This window comes from Crotalus tigris, unplaced genomic scaffold, assembly GCF_016545835.1.
Source record: "Crotalus tigris isolate CLP2741 ecotype Arizona unplaced genomic scaffold, ASM1654583v1 scf7180000024370.6872682, whole genome shotgun sequence".
Lineage (NCBI taxonomy): Eukaryota > Metazoa > Chordata > Lepidosauria > Squamata > Viperidae > Crotalus > Crotalus tigris.
Window position 1 is genome coordinate 2,953,546 of NW_024100540.1, and position 16,376 is coordinate 2,969,921.

General features: G+C 38.3%; 1 protein-coding gene across 4 annotated transcripts in view; it reads right to left on the reverse strand.

Moving 5' to 3' along the window:
- Positions 1 to 16,376, reverse strand: part of ACOX1 (acyl-CoA oxidase 1) — a 36,891-nt gene that overhangs the window by 19,773 nt on the left and 742 nt on the right. Inside the window, exons 2-3 of one of the 4 annotated variants that reach the window (XM_039328038.1) lie at positions 15,812 to 15,968; positions 5,594 to 5,754 (exon numbers count right to left, since the gene is read on the reverse strand). In XM_039328038.1, the coding sequence (XP_039183972.1) occupies positions 5,594 to 5,754; positions 15,812 to 15,968 (318 nt within the window). Of the gene's footprint in view, positions 1 to 298; positions 460 to 4,605; positions 5,531 to 5,593; positions 5,755 to 15,811; positions 15,969 to 16,376 lie in introns of those variants that run through there. The other 3 variants (XM_039328035.1, XM_039328036.1, XM_039328037.1) reach the window with 3 other exon arrangements.

Consider the following 16,376-nt stretch of genomic DNA (forward strand, 5'->3'; position numbering starts at 1 on the left):
TAAAGCACAAAAACATTGTTTTGTGTAATTAGAATGTTGTTTTATGTATGCCAGCCATAAGGCATTCAGAAATCAAGGGAAGATGTGCTTTGACTCTTTGGCAATGCCATTTTTTAAACAAATAAGCTGTCTTTGTATCATCAGAAACCTCTGCCTCTCTGTACAGCTTCTTTTTCTTAGAGGGGAAGTATGTCTTGTTGTCAACTGAACAGCCAAAATGACCTAGGGGCTATCAAGAAGTCTATACCTTTTGCAAAAGCTACTCTACCCTGTGAAATAAGGCTGGAAAGTACTGTACCATGTCCCATCTCTGTCTGGGCATATGTGCCAATGATCTCCAAGTTCCAAGCAGGCATGAAGAAGCGATCCTGCTGTTCTTTGGTTGCCTGGGTTAGTAATGTGGGCAGGAACATGCCCAGGTGGAGGTCCAAAGGCTCAGGCCGTCCTTGATGAAGGCAACTGTAAAGAAATGCCAGGGAAGGGAATGGGAAGGGGTATTACAGGTGGAAGTAGGTGAGATTAGAGGTGCAGATCGGAGAGGGAAGACAAAAATAATTTGATAAGCCAGAATGAAGCAAGCATATTTATCAAAGCACCTTTCTTTTCCCAGAATTACAGAACCCTACATCAATCCAAAGGATAGAGGATACTCTGTTTGATCACAAAAGGAGGACTGGTTTCAGGTGATTAATAAAAGGCAATATTATTCTAGAAATTCTGGTGAATCCTTGTGTTCGCTGGAAACATATTGAAAATAAACAGAGAATATAAATATTAGCTTCTGTACATAAATTGAAAAAGGAACAAATCAGTTAACAATGTTCCACAATGAAATCAAAGCAATAAAACTTTATCCAATTCAAATTTGGATAAAGGAGGGAAATTACTCAAAAGCTTTTATTCAATACCAGTCTACATTACAATTATCCTCTTTCTTGTATGGCTTCATTCTGTAATATTTCTGTTGTTTTAAATGATCTTTCAAAGATTCTTCTGGGAAGAAAAAGGTGGTGCTTTGAATCAGCAATTAAAGCTATCAAGCTGGTTCACAGCTTTATACAAATGTTTATAAAGAGAAAAACCATCACCAAAAGTTCCCCAAGTGAGTAAAACATGCTTCCTAATCATAATCTAATAAGCACATTCAAATACTATGAGCTTTTTTTATATATATAATCAAGGTGATTACATTTATTATGGTATTCTTAAGCCAACATCCTTTTCAAGATAGCCTTCAATCTGGGGCATCTTTAACCTGTTATAGTACTTGTACTATATGGATTACTGTGCCAAGTCATCCTTGCAACATGGGGATAATAATGGCCTGGTTTATAAGTTTATTGTCATGTGGACTGAAATAATTAATTGTAATCACTGGAGAAAAGCCTAATGCTGGGAAAGATTGAGGGCAATAGAAGAAGTGGACGACAGAGAATGAGGTGGCTGGATGGAGTCACTGAAGCAGTAGGCGTGAGCTTAAACGGACTCCAGAAGACGTAGAGGACAGGAAGGCCTGGAGGAACGTTGTCCATGGGGTCGCGATGGGTCAGACACGACTTCGCATATTACAACAATCACAACAACTAGTTGTGAGATCACAAACTTCCTGCTCTAACCACAATTAGATAATTATTTCCCTCTTTTGTCTTAGCTAGATGCTCAATGCAACACATTAGGCACTTAATCTTCATGAATATGTAACCTGTCTTTGCTGATGATTTAAAACAAGCAATTTAGGGAGAGGGAGAAGCTGAAGGGCTAAAAGACATGTTCAGTAAACACTTTCTGAATCAATTCCATGGAATTTCCTCCCTACTGCTTTGGCTCACCACTGAAGAAATCTCTCTGATGCTGTAATCATAGGGATCATGTTAATAAACATTTATAAATGATAGCTATCCTGGCATCTTTTCCCGTGCACACCCTCTTCGATATTCAACCTGCAAGTTCTAAATTAGGCAATAGATGCATTTGGTCTCCTGGCTAATGTAACGCCATTTGCTAATGACAATAATAGCAACAATAATAATAACAAAAACTAATCCATGTATTTTATGACAAATGGGTCAAGATTCCATAACAGGGGTCACCATCACACAAACGTTGAGAAACGCTGTTCTAAGGCCAATGATAAAATATTGCACTTATTAAATATAAAATAGCAAACTTCCTGTGGAAATATTATTATGCTTGCTACCAATATTGTACAGTAGCAGAGACTTCTGTTTAACCAAAATTCCAAATTATTCGTTATTATAATTATCTTCAGGATGTATAAAATGGCAACTAAGGTGTCCTCATTACTAATGAATGTGGAACAACTAAGTATATAAATTATTGGTATTAGGTTACCAAGAGACTGCATGGCACTTGCACTAAAGCCAAAACCACCTATTATTTTCAAATATCTGTAGCAGTTTTGTAGAACAGTGATAAACAATTTTAAAATAGTATTAAAAAGACAAGAAAATAGCATGATTAGATAACTGTCATCTACAAATAGGAGAAAAGAATGAAATCAATTTTGGGTAGAAATGCTCAGTGTGATAATTTATTGCCCAGACAAGCAAATTTTGATGGCTGAGAATTACACTAAAAAGGTTGTGTGTAAAATTTAAGAAAGCAAAACAAATGTAAAAAGCCAAAGAATAATAACATGATAGTCTGCCATCTGTTTTCAGTAGCAGAGTCCCTAAAAAGTGGAGAATGGTGGATTCAATGCTATTTATGGCTCGTGAACAACTCAATCCTAATTTACAGCATACGTAGTTAGTTCTAAAACAGTGCTGTTCAGATTCTATTTTTTAACCATATTTATTGAAGCTATTGGAACTCTGTTTTCCTTCTTCAAACAAAAGAGAAAAAATGGGAGGCAGGCTACAGTAGCAACATGTCAGAAAGTTAATATTTGCTGTTTTCATCTTATCTTGAAAGCCGAATCCTCAGTAGGGCCACAAGAAACTGCCTTATACCAATTAAATTGCTGTCAGTTCCCTTGACTGAAAATTGGCAACACTGGCTGACAGAAGCTCTTAAAGATCTTTCATCAACGAGTGAACTTAGAATCTTCTAAACATAAATTTTACATACTACCACTATTTTAAAAAAAGCCTTCTGTGCCAGGTCTACATTATTTGGATATCTTTAAAAAGTAACTGAAAGAAGTAACCATTTTACATGCAACACTGATGAATGCCAAGCAGCATCAGTCAAGCTTATTATTTTCAATAACATCATATTGCAATTCAGCCTTAACAACCTATCAAAACAGTGGGAAATCCTGGCATACCTATGTTGCTGAACAGAAAAATTGCACTGTTATGGAATGTTGACCCATTTGTCATAAAATATATGGATTAGTTTTTGTTATTATTATTGTTGCTATTATTGTTATTAGCAAATGGCGTTACATTAGCCAGGAGACTAAATGCTACTGCATAGTAGTAGTATGGCTGCCAAATTATCAGCTCTTTTGCAGGAAATGTTGGGCACTTCCCAATGTGTGCCATAGGAGCACGAGCTGGCTGCACACCAGAAAGTGGCTTTTCCTACAGCATCATCCTAGCCCCCTCCCCAGAGACGCCTTGGACGCTGCATCCAGGAGAGTTCAGAGCTGGCAGGAATCTGACACCACCAACTCATCTCCCCACCAAAGTGGTATGTATCTATTTACCTACTCACATAGAATATGCTTTTGAACTGTTAGGTGGACAGAAGCTGAGACAAGTGACAGAAACTCACCCCACCAAACAGTGGTGGGACTTGAACCGCTGGAGCAGAGACTATCTCCAGCATCATTAAGCCATTGAGCACCTCACCTCGTATGGTTTAGTTAACAGAACATCAATATTACATACTAACACAAACACAGAAATAGGTTAGTATTCATAGCATGCAAAAAAACAAAACAAAACCTCAAACCCCAAATACAGCTATGGTCAAGGCTCCAAACAAAACCAACTATATGGTTGCTTATTTGTAGGTTGTTCCATTCAGATAAATTGTTTGTAGGGTACAACTGTTACATTCAAGTGGTAATGCCTGTGGCATGCAATTGTTAAATTCATGGATGCTTAGGTTCAAAGCAGCAAAAGATTTTTCAAGAGGTATCAGTAATCATGATTTAAAAGCCAGACTGCATATGCATCATTCTCCAGGATTAATTGCAGAAAGCACATTTGGAAACCAGAGTCTTTCTCTTTTCAACCAGGCACATTTGTGTCTTCGTTACAATGCAGCATACTAATCAAGTTCTGCATTTTTGTTAAATTTGGGATGACAGAAAAACTAGAATGTTTTCAAACGAACAGCACTACAGTACCACTTGATGTAGGAGTGGTAGCTAAATGAGAACAAAAGTTATATACTGTCTTGATAGATGTTTCAGTTCCTCTTCATCCCGTATTAGGTAACTTTCTGCCAGCTGATATCATTGAGCTGTTCAGTTCAACAATTCCTTATGACTACAAGTCCTATTTCTTGCCAGTCAAATGAAAATGAAGACACAGGAACCAACCTTTTTATTTTTTCCAGACTAGCTTAGGTGAAACATATCTAAAATATATAGATTCCAATATAAAATGGCCAGGATAATAGTAAACGTACTTTTTCCACAAATATATACCATAATGAAGAAAGTGAGTCAAGATTGTCTCGTCTCTTTTATTTCAGTTAGCATTAAAACCATTGACGAAGAAGATACAGCAAGAAAATAAGATTCCAGAAAGTAAGTTATCCAAACACAATTTCAATCTAAATGAAAAAAAAAAAATCCTTAATGAAACATGTTCCTAGGAAGGTGTTTTAACATAATGTTTATACTGTAGTAGAATATTATTATAGTCAACTCATTTGCCCAAAGGCATTATTAGATCAAATTATCCAACTTTAGTGCACCATGTTGCAATATTCCATATTATATAGGACCATACCAATTAGTTAGTAGCAGTTCATTTTAGTTTATCATTGTTATGTCAAGGAAGAAGAGGCAGAACCTGGGGGGCAGTCAAGAGAAGACTTAGCCTAAAAATTGTCATGTGTCCACAAATGCTTCAAATCCAACCTGCCTTGAATTCTGATGACTCCTATCTAGTGCCAATTTGGTTGACCAGATTCTTCTGTATAGGCTTGAGCAATAAATCTTCTAAACTGGAACATAACATATGGTCCTGATTCTTTGCTCCCAACAGTTACCACCATACTTGTCTATGTCTTGTTCAATACTATAAGCATGTACTGTAGTTTATAGTTTCCAATGTATAAAATTGCCTTTAGTCTGCAATTTTTGCATATTATTTGACACTGCCTAATATTAGAGAAAACTTCAGCCTGGAAGAAAAAAAATTGCTCATGCTGAATCTTAAGAACATGATATTCAAAAATCCAAGGCAAAGAACGTATAAAACCCACAAATAGCTTTTATATTGGATTTGAACCTGTAACACCCAAATGGTAGATACCCCTCTAACAGCTCCAATCAGCACATTAAATTTGATCCAGGATTACGTGTTTGCTCTCTATCTCTAAACCCACTGCCAGGCAGTTTTGAATAATACTGTATTGGAAACCCCATATATTTCTGAAAAGAACTAACCGTGCCCCAATTCCGTCTGAATGTAGGTGCCGATTATCTGGAAGCGGGAGACCAGGGGCAGCCACTTCTTTTTCTGAGCATCTGTGCACTGGTTTTGTAGGGTAGGTATAAACATGATGAAGTGCACATCAATGGGTGCAATGTGTTTGCCCATGCATATTCTGGGGGGGAGAGAGAAATGGCAGATCAGGTCACATCCATTACTCCAAGGGCCCTTGCTCCAACTGTATACAGACATGTAGCCGGATATTGCTTCTTTTAATTCTTTCAGTTTTGATACTAGAAATGATGCTAAGAAAGCATCACATCCATGTAGTTTTCTGGATACTGCCTCAGCCCTCTTCCCAACCTAGTCTACAGCCTGGAGATTTCCTGAGAACCATCTTATCCAAATCCTAATCAGAATTCCTTAAAACAGTATTTAAGCTGTTTCTGTTACTCCCAGTAACTATGGACAGCCATATCATTTAAATACTTGCAATGACCTCAATTATGCCCAAAACAAAGTCATTCACCACAGTTGGGTCAAAATAAAGAGTGTGCTGCACCATGATGCAGCCATTGTTATGATAATTTCAACTAAGCTTTGTCAACGAGTAGTTGCTGAGAGAAGGAAAGAAGAAGGATGTTTAAGTAATCATGAATACAGGTAAGTCATGTGTCTATACCTCATTGTGTGCCAACTATGGGTACCCTCTCTATTAAGGGGCAGAATATATTCATTGGTATAATTTTCCCCTGAGGTTAGTTTATGGGATTTCAAAACAACATTGCCTGTACATAAACAAATAGGTTTCTCTACAAGGTTTCTCCAGGCCTTGATGAATCACAAAAGGGAGATGCCCCAAAACAGACAAATGAGAACTGAGAATCCTTGGTGAGCGGAGAAAACTGGGCAGGAGGGCTATTAAAATGCAGTAGTGTAGAGGAGGGCAAGGCTGCCCAAAGTGGGGAATGGGCACATTTCAACAGGTTGTTGTAAATTCCGTACCGTGACTAATAGCAGCCATGGAATCATTGCTCCATGTTGTATAATATAGCTTGGATACTTTTGGTTTGTTCAGGAGGTATATACAGTCCCTAAGTGGTTTCTAAATCCTTGGAGAAAGAGGCATGGAATTCATGATTAAGGTGTCAAATTAATTTCTGGTTTTAATCAGATAAACATCATATTCAAGTCGTGGGTGGAAAGTATATCAACCATGTTTTTTTAACAGCTCTGATACATATGCACATGCATATACACGTTTAGAGAGGTGTTTATACTTATGACCTACAAAAATAGGAGTGCCAACTTGGATGTCTTCCATAATAACAACTAACTCAATACAAATCCCACTGTATTGAAGCCATTCCCCAATTTAAAAAAAATGATTTGATGCAAATCTATTATGTTTAACCTTCTTGAGGAACCAGCAGAAGTTACCACTATATTTTTCAAGTTTACTTTTTTCCTGTTTATTACATATATGGAAATCATCTTCAGTCCATCTTGATTAGAATGGCTGAGCTTGTATCATCTTTTGTACCTATGAGCCTTTTGACAAGGGTAAGGAATAGATAAAGGAGAACATTCTTTAGATATTGGCCCTACTATGTGTTTAAGAGCCAGGAAATGTCCTTTTTCTCTCTTTCTTGTCTTTCTCTCTCTTCAAGATATGGTTTAATTAGCAGGGAAGCTTTCCTATTGTATTTTTTGATAAATTGCGATTAATGTCAATTAGCATTTGTTGATTGTTGGTTTAAGCTGTATGTGCATCCAAGACAATTATGTCTTCGACTTACAACAGTTCATTTAGTGACCATTCAAAGTTATAACAGTACTGAAAAAGTGACTTATGACTGTTTTTCACACTTATAACCATTGCAGCTTCCCTGGGGCCACATGATCAAAATTCAGACAATTGGCAACTGACTCATATTTATGACGGTTGCAGTGTCCTGGTGTCATGTGATCCTCTTTTGCAACCTTCTGACAGGCGAAGTTAATGGGGAAGCCAGATTCTCTTAACAACTGTGTTACTAACTGAAAAACTACAATAATTCACTTAACAACTGGGGCAAGAAAGGTCATAAAATGGGGCAAAATTCATTCAGTAACTGAAATTTTGGGCTCAACTGTAAGTCGAGGATTATCTGTACTTTTGGGAATAGGTTCTACTGCTACTTAATCACTTTATTACAAGTGTAATCACTTGTAGTGCTCTGCATTTACTCAGAAGCACAGCCTTTAACAAGGACTCTAGTTAAATTCAAATATCCAACAAGAATATTAAAGTGTGAGTGCTTTCCAACAGTTGCAAGAACAAATGGAATTAAGAACAGCACTGCACGGAGATGTGGTTGTTTGGATGCTACTTATTATCATATCTGGTGGTCGTGTAAAAATATAAAAGCTTTTTGGATTAAGATATGGTGGAATATTCAAAGAATTTTTAGAAGGAGGGTAAAATTTACTCCGCAATTATTTTTATTAGGTATTGTTACTGACTGTGATGCTAAGGAAGTTATATTGATGTTAAATTTGATTACAGCCGCAAGGCTGTTAGTAGGACAATATTGGAAGAAGGAATCTTTGCCTACTTTGCAAGAGTGGTTTTATAAAGTTTCTTATTTGGCGGAAATGGCAAAGATTTCGGCTTTCTTAAAGGAGCAATCTCAAGAGAAATTTTTTGTTGTATGGGAAAAATGGATAAATTTTATACAATATAATTTGGATATGGAAAAATATCATTTAGCTTTCTCATAACTTGTATAGATTGTTTTTTCTTTTCTTTTTCCATCTTTTGTTTTTTCTTTTTTATCTTTTTTTCTTTTTCTTTCTCTCTCTCTTTCCTTTCTTTCTTCTTTCTTTTTTAAGTATTTTTTTTATTAATGCTTATGTTACATATATTTTATTATTATAAGATGTAAAATTTGTTTAGATATTTTAAAATTTTAGATAAGCCTATATTCAGTTCTGGGAAGTTCGGGTGGGGGGGAGGGAGGGGTGGGTTTGGGAGGGATGGGGTGAGGGTTGATTTGTTTTTGGTTGTATATTTATAAAACTTTTAAAAATTTTCAATAAAAAAAAAAAAAGAACAGCACTGCACAACATCAAATTCACATTTGGCATTTGGACCAATTATCAGAATAATTATCGGCATTTCAATTATTCTGCTGAGCAGCTCTTGACATTCAGCACTGAGGTTTTTCTGAAGGGAATCAAGAACTCTTGCAGGCAATTAAAACAACTGTCACAATTTTGTAAAACTGGGAACTTTTCTTTCTTCCTGCTGTTTCTTTAAATTTTTCTAAGATGAATTTTCATTGCAAGAAAATGTATTCATGCACACATACATTTGTTATGAATATATTTCTTTCTTACTTATTCTGATTGAACACTGCTGTTTTCATTTTTTTTTTTAATCAAGCCACCCACTCAGTTACAATGCTTTGTACAAAACCAGCGTGGTAGTTTAGCTGCTGTGGGAACAACTTGAAGATCTTGTAATGCAATAGCCAAAATCTCATTTTTTTTGCCTTATATGTAACAACAGATGGCTACAACAACAAAGCCTGCAAAGGCATTTACCAGCCAACCACTTTAACTTAGTGTGAAAGGGCGCAGGTATATAATCTTCTGAGAAGCTATGGACTCATTTCCTAAATCAGTGGATTCAACAGGTGACTTAGCCACAGGACCTTTGTACAGTTTTTAAAATCAGGTCTGCTCTATATTGTGCTGCAACACTGGAGCCATTTAATTAGTAATTCTCTTAATAGAGCAAAACCTGTTAGACTAGCTGTATACACATGATCACGTGGTGTATGTGTGTGTGTATACGTGTACTTATAGGCCAGTGTTTCTCAATCTGATCAGCTTTATGTTGTAGGAGCTTCTGCATGATAGCTGGGGAATTCTGAGAGTGGAATGCTGCAGGCATCTTAAATAAAGATGATGAAGCTGAGCACCCCTTTTACAGGCAGAATCACGTGATTTTATTTACAAAGATTTTTCCTTAAAAATACAGTAATTACTACTTTGCTGGATCTAATCCCATTTCCTGTTACCAACAGTACATGGGCAGATCCAGTGCTAGAAGGACCCACAGTCCTGACAAATTTTGCTCCTGTTCTTTCCTATCAGTATTTGTTATTAAGGTACAACACTGTAAAATATGGAAGAAACTATTAATGTACAGCAACACTCCTACTCCAGGAACACAGGGCAATTAACAACTAAGTGGCAAATAATTCTTTTTTTTTAAAAAAAAATTATTTTGTTAAGTTTCACTATAAGATAAAAATACAGAAAAAAAACAAAAATTCAAAAATTAAAAGACAGAAAGAAGCGCAATGAAAGAGAGAGAGAGAGACAAAGTGGTTTCCTACTTTTTTCAGTGCTGTAAAAAGAAAAAATATTTTGCTTTACAATTCATATTTCAAGCCATTTCTATAATACAAAATTATTCTAGCATCAAAACCTAAATCCTGAGCCCCTGCCACAAATTTCCAGGAACATACCCTGCATAAAAATAAACAGCAACAAGTTTTGTCTATTTGGTAAGGTTTTTTTTTTTTTTTTACCCAAGAAAAGATAACCTGGTTATCTATTTATATTCCACTTATCTTTCAACGAGAGCCTATTTATTATGTCATTTTTATCCACAAATAAAAGGAATAGCATTTCACTCCTTCCATTAATTAGCTTCAATCTTACATTTAGAAAATGTAAGGATGTAAGGTAAATCTAAATGTGAAATTAAGAAATAGAGTGGTAATCTAGATCAGAAGGTTATGAATGCTAAAAGAATTGAGCTCACTAAATGCCACACACAGATTTGCTGGCATTAAAAAGATGACAGCTATGCCAGCAACAGAATTTGCTCAATAGACAGATAAACACAACACTTCTTTGTCTTGCTCATGTCCCATCTTTATTTGTATAAGTTCACAAAGTAGCTTTGGAAAATTAACCACTAATTCAATTAAAGTCAATTAATGATTAATAGCTGATTGAAAGAAATATGGCTTTATTTTTCTTTAAACCAGAAAGTGGGAGCCAAACACACTACCCTACAGTAACATTCATTAGCCTGAGAACCATACACACGAAAGTTCTTTCCCCCCCCCCAGCAGCAGACAGATTATCCTCTGATAGCAAGTTATATTCAACAGGGCCTCTCCTGCTGATCTAAATCAGTGGTTCTTAACCTGGGCAATATCGCCCCCCAGGGGGCGATTTCATTTTTCAGGGGGGCGATGGAATGAAAAGGGGCAACGTGGGGGCGAAGGAACGAAAAGGGGGAGATATGGGGGCAATGGAACAAGAAGTTTTGGGGACATTTTTGAGCCTGCCCCTGCAGCTCCGAGCCTCCTCTGCCATTTGGAAAGAGAGATAGAGAGAGAGAGGCACTTGTGCTTCCCTCTTTCTCTCTCTCTCTCTGATGTGGATTTGCCCCGCCTCCTGGGACAAGCGCAGCCAGGAAGTCCATTTTCCTGGCTGGCCCTGTCCCAGGTGCACGTGGCCGGGGAACCGCGCAGGGGATCCTCGGGATCCCCGCTGGGAGCAGCCCACCAGAGCCTCAGCCTAGCGGGCCAGCCTTCCTGCAAGCTGCGGCCCTGAGGGAGAGCTGCCCCTGCGATCCCCAGCCATGGGACTGTTGGCTAGCTGGCCGGAAGGTGCGCCGGAGTCCTGGCTGCTTTGAGAGGTGAGTAGAAGATGGGGGGGGGAAGAAAGGGAGGGGGAGGCATTTTCCAACCAGACCTGCGGGAGCGCCTCCTCCTGAGGTCCGGTGCCGGCTTCCTTGCCCTCCTCCTCCTCCCCTTCTTCCTCCTGTTGCCCCCCGGGCAGCAGTTCTGGCGGGTGTGGTGGCCGGCGGGGGCATCACTCTCTGGGCGACGCTGGTGGGTCGCGGATGGCCAGAAGTGTCATGCATTGCGGAGCAGCCCCAGCTCCTCCAGCAGCTGATGGGGGTGTTCTGCAGATGCCCTGCGAGTTAAGCCCGGGGACGCTGGCAGTGCGAGGGGAGGCTTGGTGATGCAGCCGACGAGCGGGCATTCCGCAGATGCCCCGTTGCCCCAACTTGAGCTCAGGGACGCGACACGTGGGATGGCCTGCCAATGTGACTGTGAGCTGGGGCGTCCCTGCAGGCCCGGCGGGCAGTGGAGCTGGGTGCCTCCAGCGGCGATGGGGTCTTCTGCTGCCTCCTGCCCCCCGCCCCTTCGATGCCCTCTGCCTTTCATTTTCTCTCTCTCTCTCTCTCTCTCTCTCTTCATCTGAAGAAAGAAGGGGGAGAGAGGGAGAGGAAAGAGAGAGGGAGAGAGGAAAATAAAAAGAGAGAGAAAGAGAGAGAGGAAGTGAAAGAGAGAGGGAGAGGGGAAAGAGAAAAAGAGAGAGGAAGCACAAGTGCCTCTCTCTCCCCCCCTCTCTTTCCTCACCTGGAGAAAGAAAGGGGAGGGAGGGAGAGGAAAGAGAAAGAGAGAGGGAGAGGGGAAAGAGAAAGAGAGAAAGAGAGAGAAAGAGAGAGAGGAAGCGCAAGTGCCTCTCTCTCCCCCCCCTCCTCACCTGGAGAAAGAAGGGGGGAGGGAGGGAGAGGAAAGAGAAAGAGAGGGAGAGGGGAAAGAGAAAAAGAGAGAGAAAAAGAGAGAGAGGAAGTGCAAGTGCCTCTCCCCCCCCCTCTCTCTCTCACACACACAGAGAGTGGGGGAAGAGGACTGGCAGACCAAGGGCAGAAGGAGGGAGGGAGGGAGGGAGGGAAGGAGAGAGAGAGACCCTTTTGACATCTAAAATGAAGATAACACCGAAGAGAGAGATATATATAATAAAGGTAAAAAAGGATATATGCAGTGTTATCTTCATTTTAGTTGTCAAAAGGGTTTTGCGGCTCCCAGTGTTTTGTTTTCGGTGGGAAATGGGTCCAAGTGGCTCTTTGAGTGTTTTGGGTTGCTTACCCCTGCTCTACCCATACAGTGGCGCGCCATTGGCCAGAATGGGCAGTGATGGAGGGGGAAGTGCTTCTTTCGAAACATCGCATGCTGTTTTGTGTGTCTCTTTGTATTGTACTTTTTTAGCGTGCACTCCAGTTCGATATTATATTTTCTTTGTGTCTTTTTAATCCTTTTTACAGTGTGCGTGACTATATATACTTTCCTTGAATCTTAATTTAGTTTCAGAGTTTTCGTCTTGAAATTCTTAGTTCCTGCATTGCGGTTTGTTCTTATGCCCTTTTTATATTTCTTTTTGCATCTTAAATTTCACTTGTTAATTCAATCATTAAATGTTACTGTTTTTCTTTTTGAGAAACTTTCTTGCAATTGAATTTTGTTTTCAATGGTCATTACATTTAAGTGTCTTGAATAAATAAGATAATAATGAAATACATGTATCACAAAGTTTGGGAATAAAGTGATGGGTGGCACCAACATTTTTTCACACAGTTGATATATGGGAAAAAGACTGGAAATAAATTATTTGCATCATATGTCCTGATGACAATTTTAAAGAAAACAAAAAAGTGTTTGCATAAATTGAAGAATTATTTCCTAGGTTGTGATTGAGAGGTTATGTTGGGGGAGGGGGGCAATGACAACTTCCTCATTGGCTCAAGGGGGCGATTCGTTCAAAAAGGTTAAGAACCACTGATCCAAATAACCAGGCAGATTCCTAGTAGACCAGCCAGTTCCCCAAATAATTAAACCATTTAAGGATTTAAAGATCAATATCAGGATATAAATTGTGCCCAGTAGGCAATTCATAGTCAGTGCAGATCTTTCTGTAGAATCATATGATCCCCATGCTTTGCACCGGTCAGCAACCTGGCATTTTATGAGAACCCCAATAGGCACAAAGTTGAACCATTTAATTCTTTGGAACAGTACTGTTTGCTACAAAAATCAATGATTGCTGCTTTATATCAAAAGAGCTGTTGCTTTTTGAAAACTGTAGTAGTTGCATCAAGGAACTAAGTTATAATTGTATTGCAACATAATAGCAAACCTATCCTTCACAAAAAGAAAGATTATAAACAGAGGAAAATCCAAGATAACATCCATTTTTTCATCCTTGTTATAAATGGGAGCAAGCTCTCACCGAAACCAACTTAAAGCTGTTTTTCCTCCGACAATAAATGTCAAGCATGCATTATGTGAACACAAGCATTAATCAGGGGGAACATAATAAAAAAAGCAACACAAAATAAAAAAATGATATTAGTAAAAGTATCTGTATTAAAAAATACTAACAAGACTGTTTGTAAAATAATTTTGTAAATTTATCCCATTTGCACATACTGCCCCCCCTTCTTGAATGTACATACAATCACAGAGACGAAATATGGACTCAGCATGCATACAACTTGCAGTAAACTCAGCTAAAGTACACATTGTCCTCAACTTAAAACAGTTCATTTAGTGACCATTCAAAGTTTCACGGCATTGAAAAAGGTGACTTATGACTACTTTTCACATTTACAACCACTGCAGCATTCCCATGGTCATGTGATCAAAATTCAGACACTTGGAAAATGATTCATATTTATGACGGTTGCAGTGTCCCAGGGTCATGTGATCATTTTTTTGCAACCTTCTAACAAGCAAAGTCAATGGTGGAGCCAAATTCACTTAACAACCATGTTACTAAATTAATTGCACTAATTCACTTAACTATGGCAAGAAAGGTCATAAATGGGGCAAAACTCACTTAACAACTGTCTTGCTTAGCAACAGAAATTTTGGGCTTGATTGTGGTCATAATTCGAGGACTACCTGTAAATTATTCCCAGAAAAATCCATATAGACTACTGTTATCTGGGAATAGATCTGTTCAGCCCAGCTAACACTGGGTAAGCCATAGAGGTAATCCCCGATTTATAATCATAAATGGGATCAGAATTTCCATTTCTAAGCAAGGTGCTTAAGTGAGTCCCGCCCGATTATATCATCTCTTTTTGCCATGGTTAAGTGAATCACTGCGGTTGCTAAGTGAATCATGTAGTTGTTAAGCATATCTGTTTTCCCCCATTGACTTTGCTTGTTGGAAATTGGCTGGCAAGATCACAAGTGGCGATCACATTACCTCAGGCCTCTGCCACATTTGCAAATACAATCCAATTGCCCAGCGCCTAAATTCTGATCATGTGACTAGAGAGATACTGTCACAGTCAGAAGTCAGAAGACCGATTGTAAATCTCTTTTTCAATGTCTTTGTAATTTAAAACAGTCACTAAACAAGTGGCTTTCATTTTGAGGATTACCTATAGAGAAAATAGGGGGTTATCAATATTTTTCTCTTTAAAGTCACTTTCCTCTTCTTCACTTCTGCAAGAGGGATTAGCACCTGCAATAAACCAGTACAAGCACTACAGAGAAGAATTAATTCATCCTGCCAGCTGGAAAATGGATCCCTCTCCTTCCATGTCATTCAAAGGCATTAATGCTTCCAGTAGTCATTCATTCGCTTTAAGTAGCAGAACTTTATTTTCAACAGTATTTTCTGGTATACATAAGATAGTTTCCTGCCCCAAATTTATAGAGGGAAAACTCACTACCTGTCTATCAAGTACATATAGTAAGACTGCTACAATTTCAGTGAAAGAAGTGTTCCATCTATTGAAAAATGTTTGTTCTTGAACATGACTGAATGCAATGCAATGACCTTTTTCAAACAATTATTAAATCAAGGACTCAAAGATCAGCAATTAGGGCTAAGTTCAGAACCGATGAAAAAATTTCCAACATGTTCTCTGCATTATCTCATTTCAGTGGTTGCTTTTACTGGCTCTCTACCAGAGAGGAATGGAAAATCAACAAGCTTGAGGTAGCAAGACTATTTCAACATTGGAAGTTTTCTGTGACACGATATAAAGGGAACAAAAATGAAAGAAGAGAAAACAAGCTAGAAAACTGTTGTTAATGTGAATGTATCATGTCCTTAGCTGACATAAGTACTTTAAAAGAAAACATTATCTTGCCTGGTTAAAATGTAACAATGTTCCTAGCCTTCATGAATGCTACAGTACATACAGTATATCTAGTTCCCACTGTTACAATAAAGGGAACTGAGATTGCATAGGCTGTCCAGAAAACTATGTGTAGGGAAGCTTTGCTAATTGAAGACTTCTAATGAGTATATTTAAAAGTCCCATGTAGGGGTCTTTTGAAATTAAGCATGACCATCCCTTAGATTTATAGGACAAATCTTATGCCTATTATGTACCCAATAATGAACACAAGTACCTTTTAAACCAGAAGATCTCCTCAGGGTCTGCAATCCCTAATTCTCTCAATTTCATCACCATAAAAGCACTCTTTTTGATAGCTACTTCATAGCGTTGGCTGCGAGAAAGGAAATTTACATCTTCATGGTTGAAGCTTTCCTTTGCAATAATAGCTTCTATGGAAAGAAGAAATATTCATTTTTTTCCCTCAAATATATAATACATCCTGCTAAATAACAGGATCTTTCTTATTTAAACAAATCTGTTAGAAATACATTTTAATATTCTTAGCTGCAGTTATCATTCTAGTAATCACTTTTATAATTTAATCCAGATCATAATTAACATAAAGCTGTATTCACAAAATCTACAAAACTACAACTAGTACAAATGAGTTACTTTCCTATCTGTAGGGGGGGGGGGGGAGAATGAAGATTGCCAAAGAAAAAAATGTCTATGCTTTTATTTGGTGAGGATTTCAAGCATGTCACTGTTTCTCATATTATATTAGATGATCGATTAATTGAGTATAAAAAAGGAAAGTTTGACAGCAGGATGTAGCAACTACTTTATTCTTAAAAGCC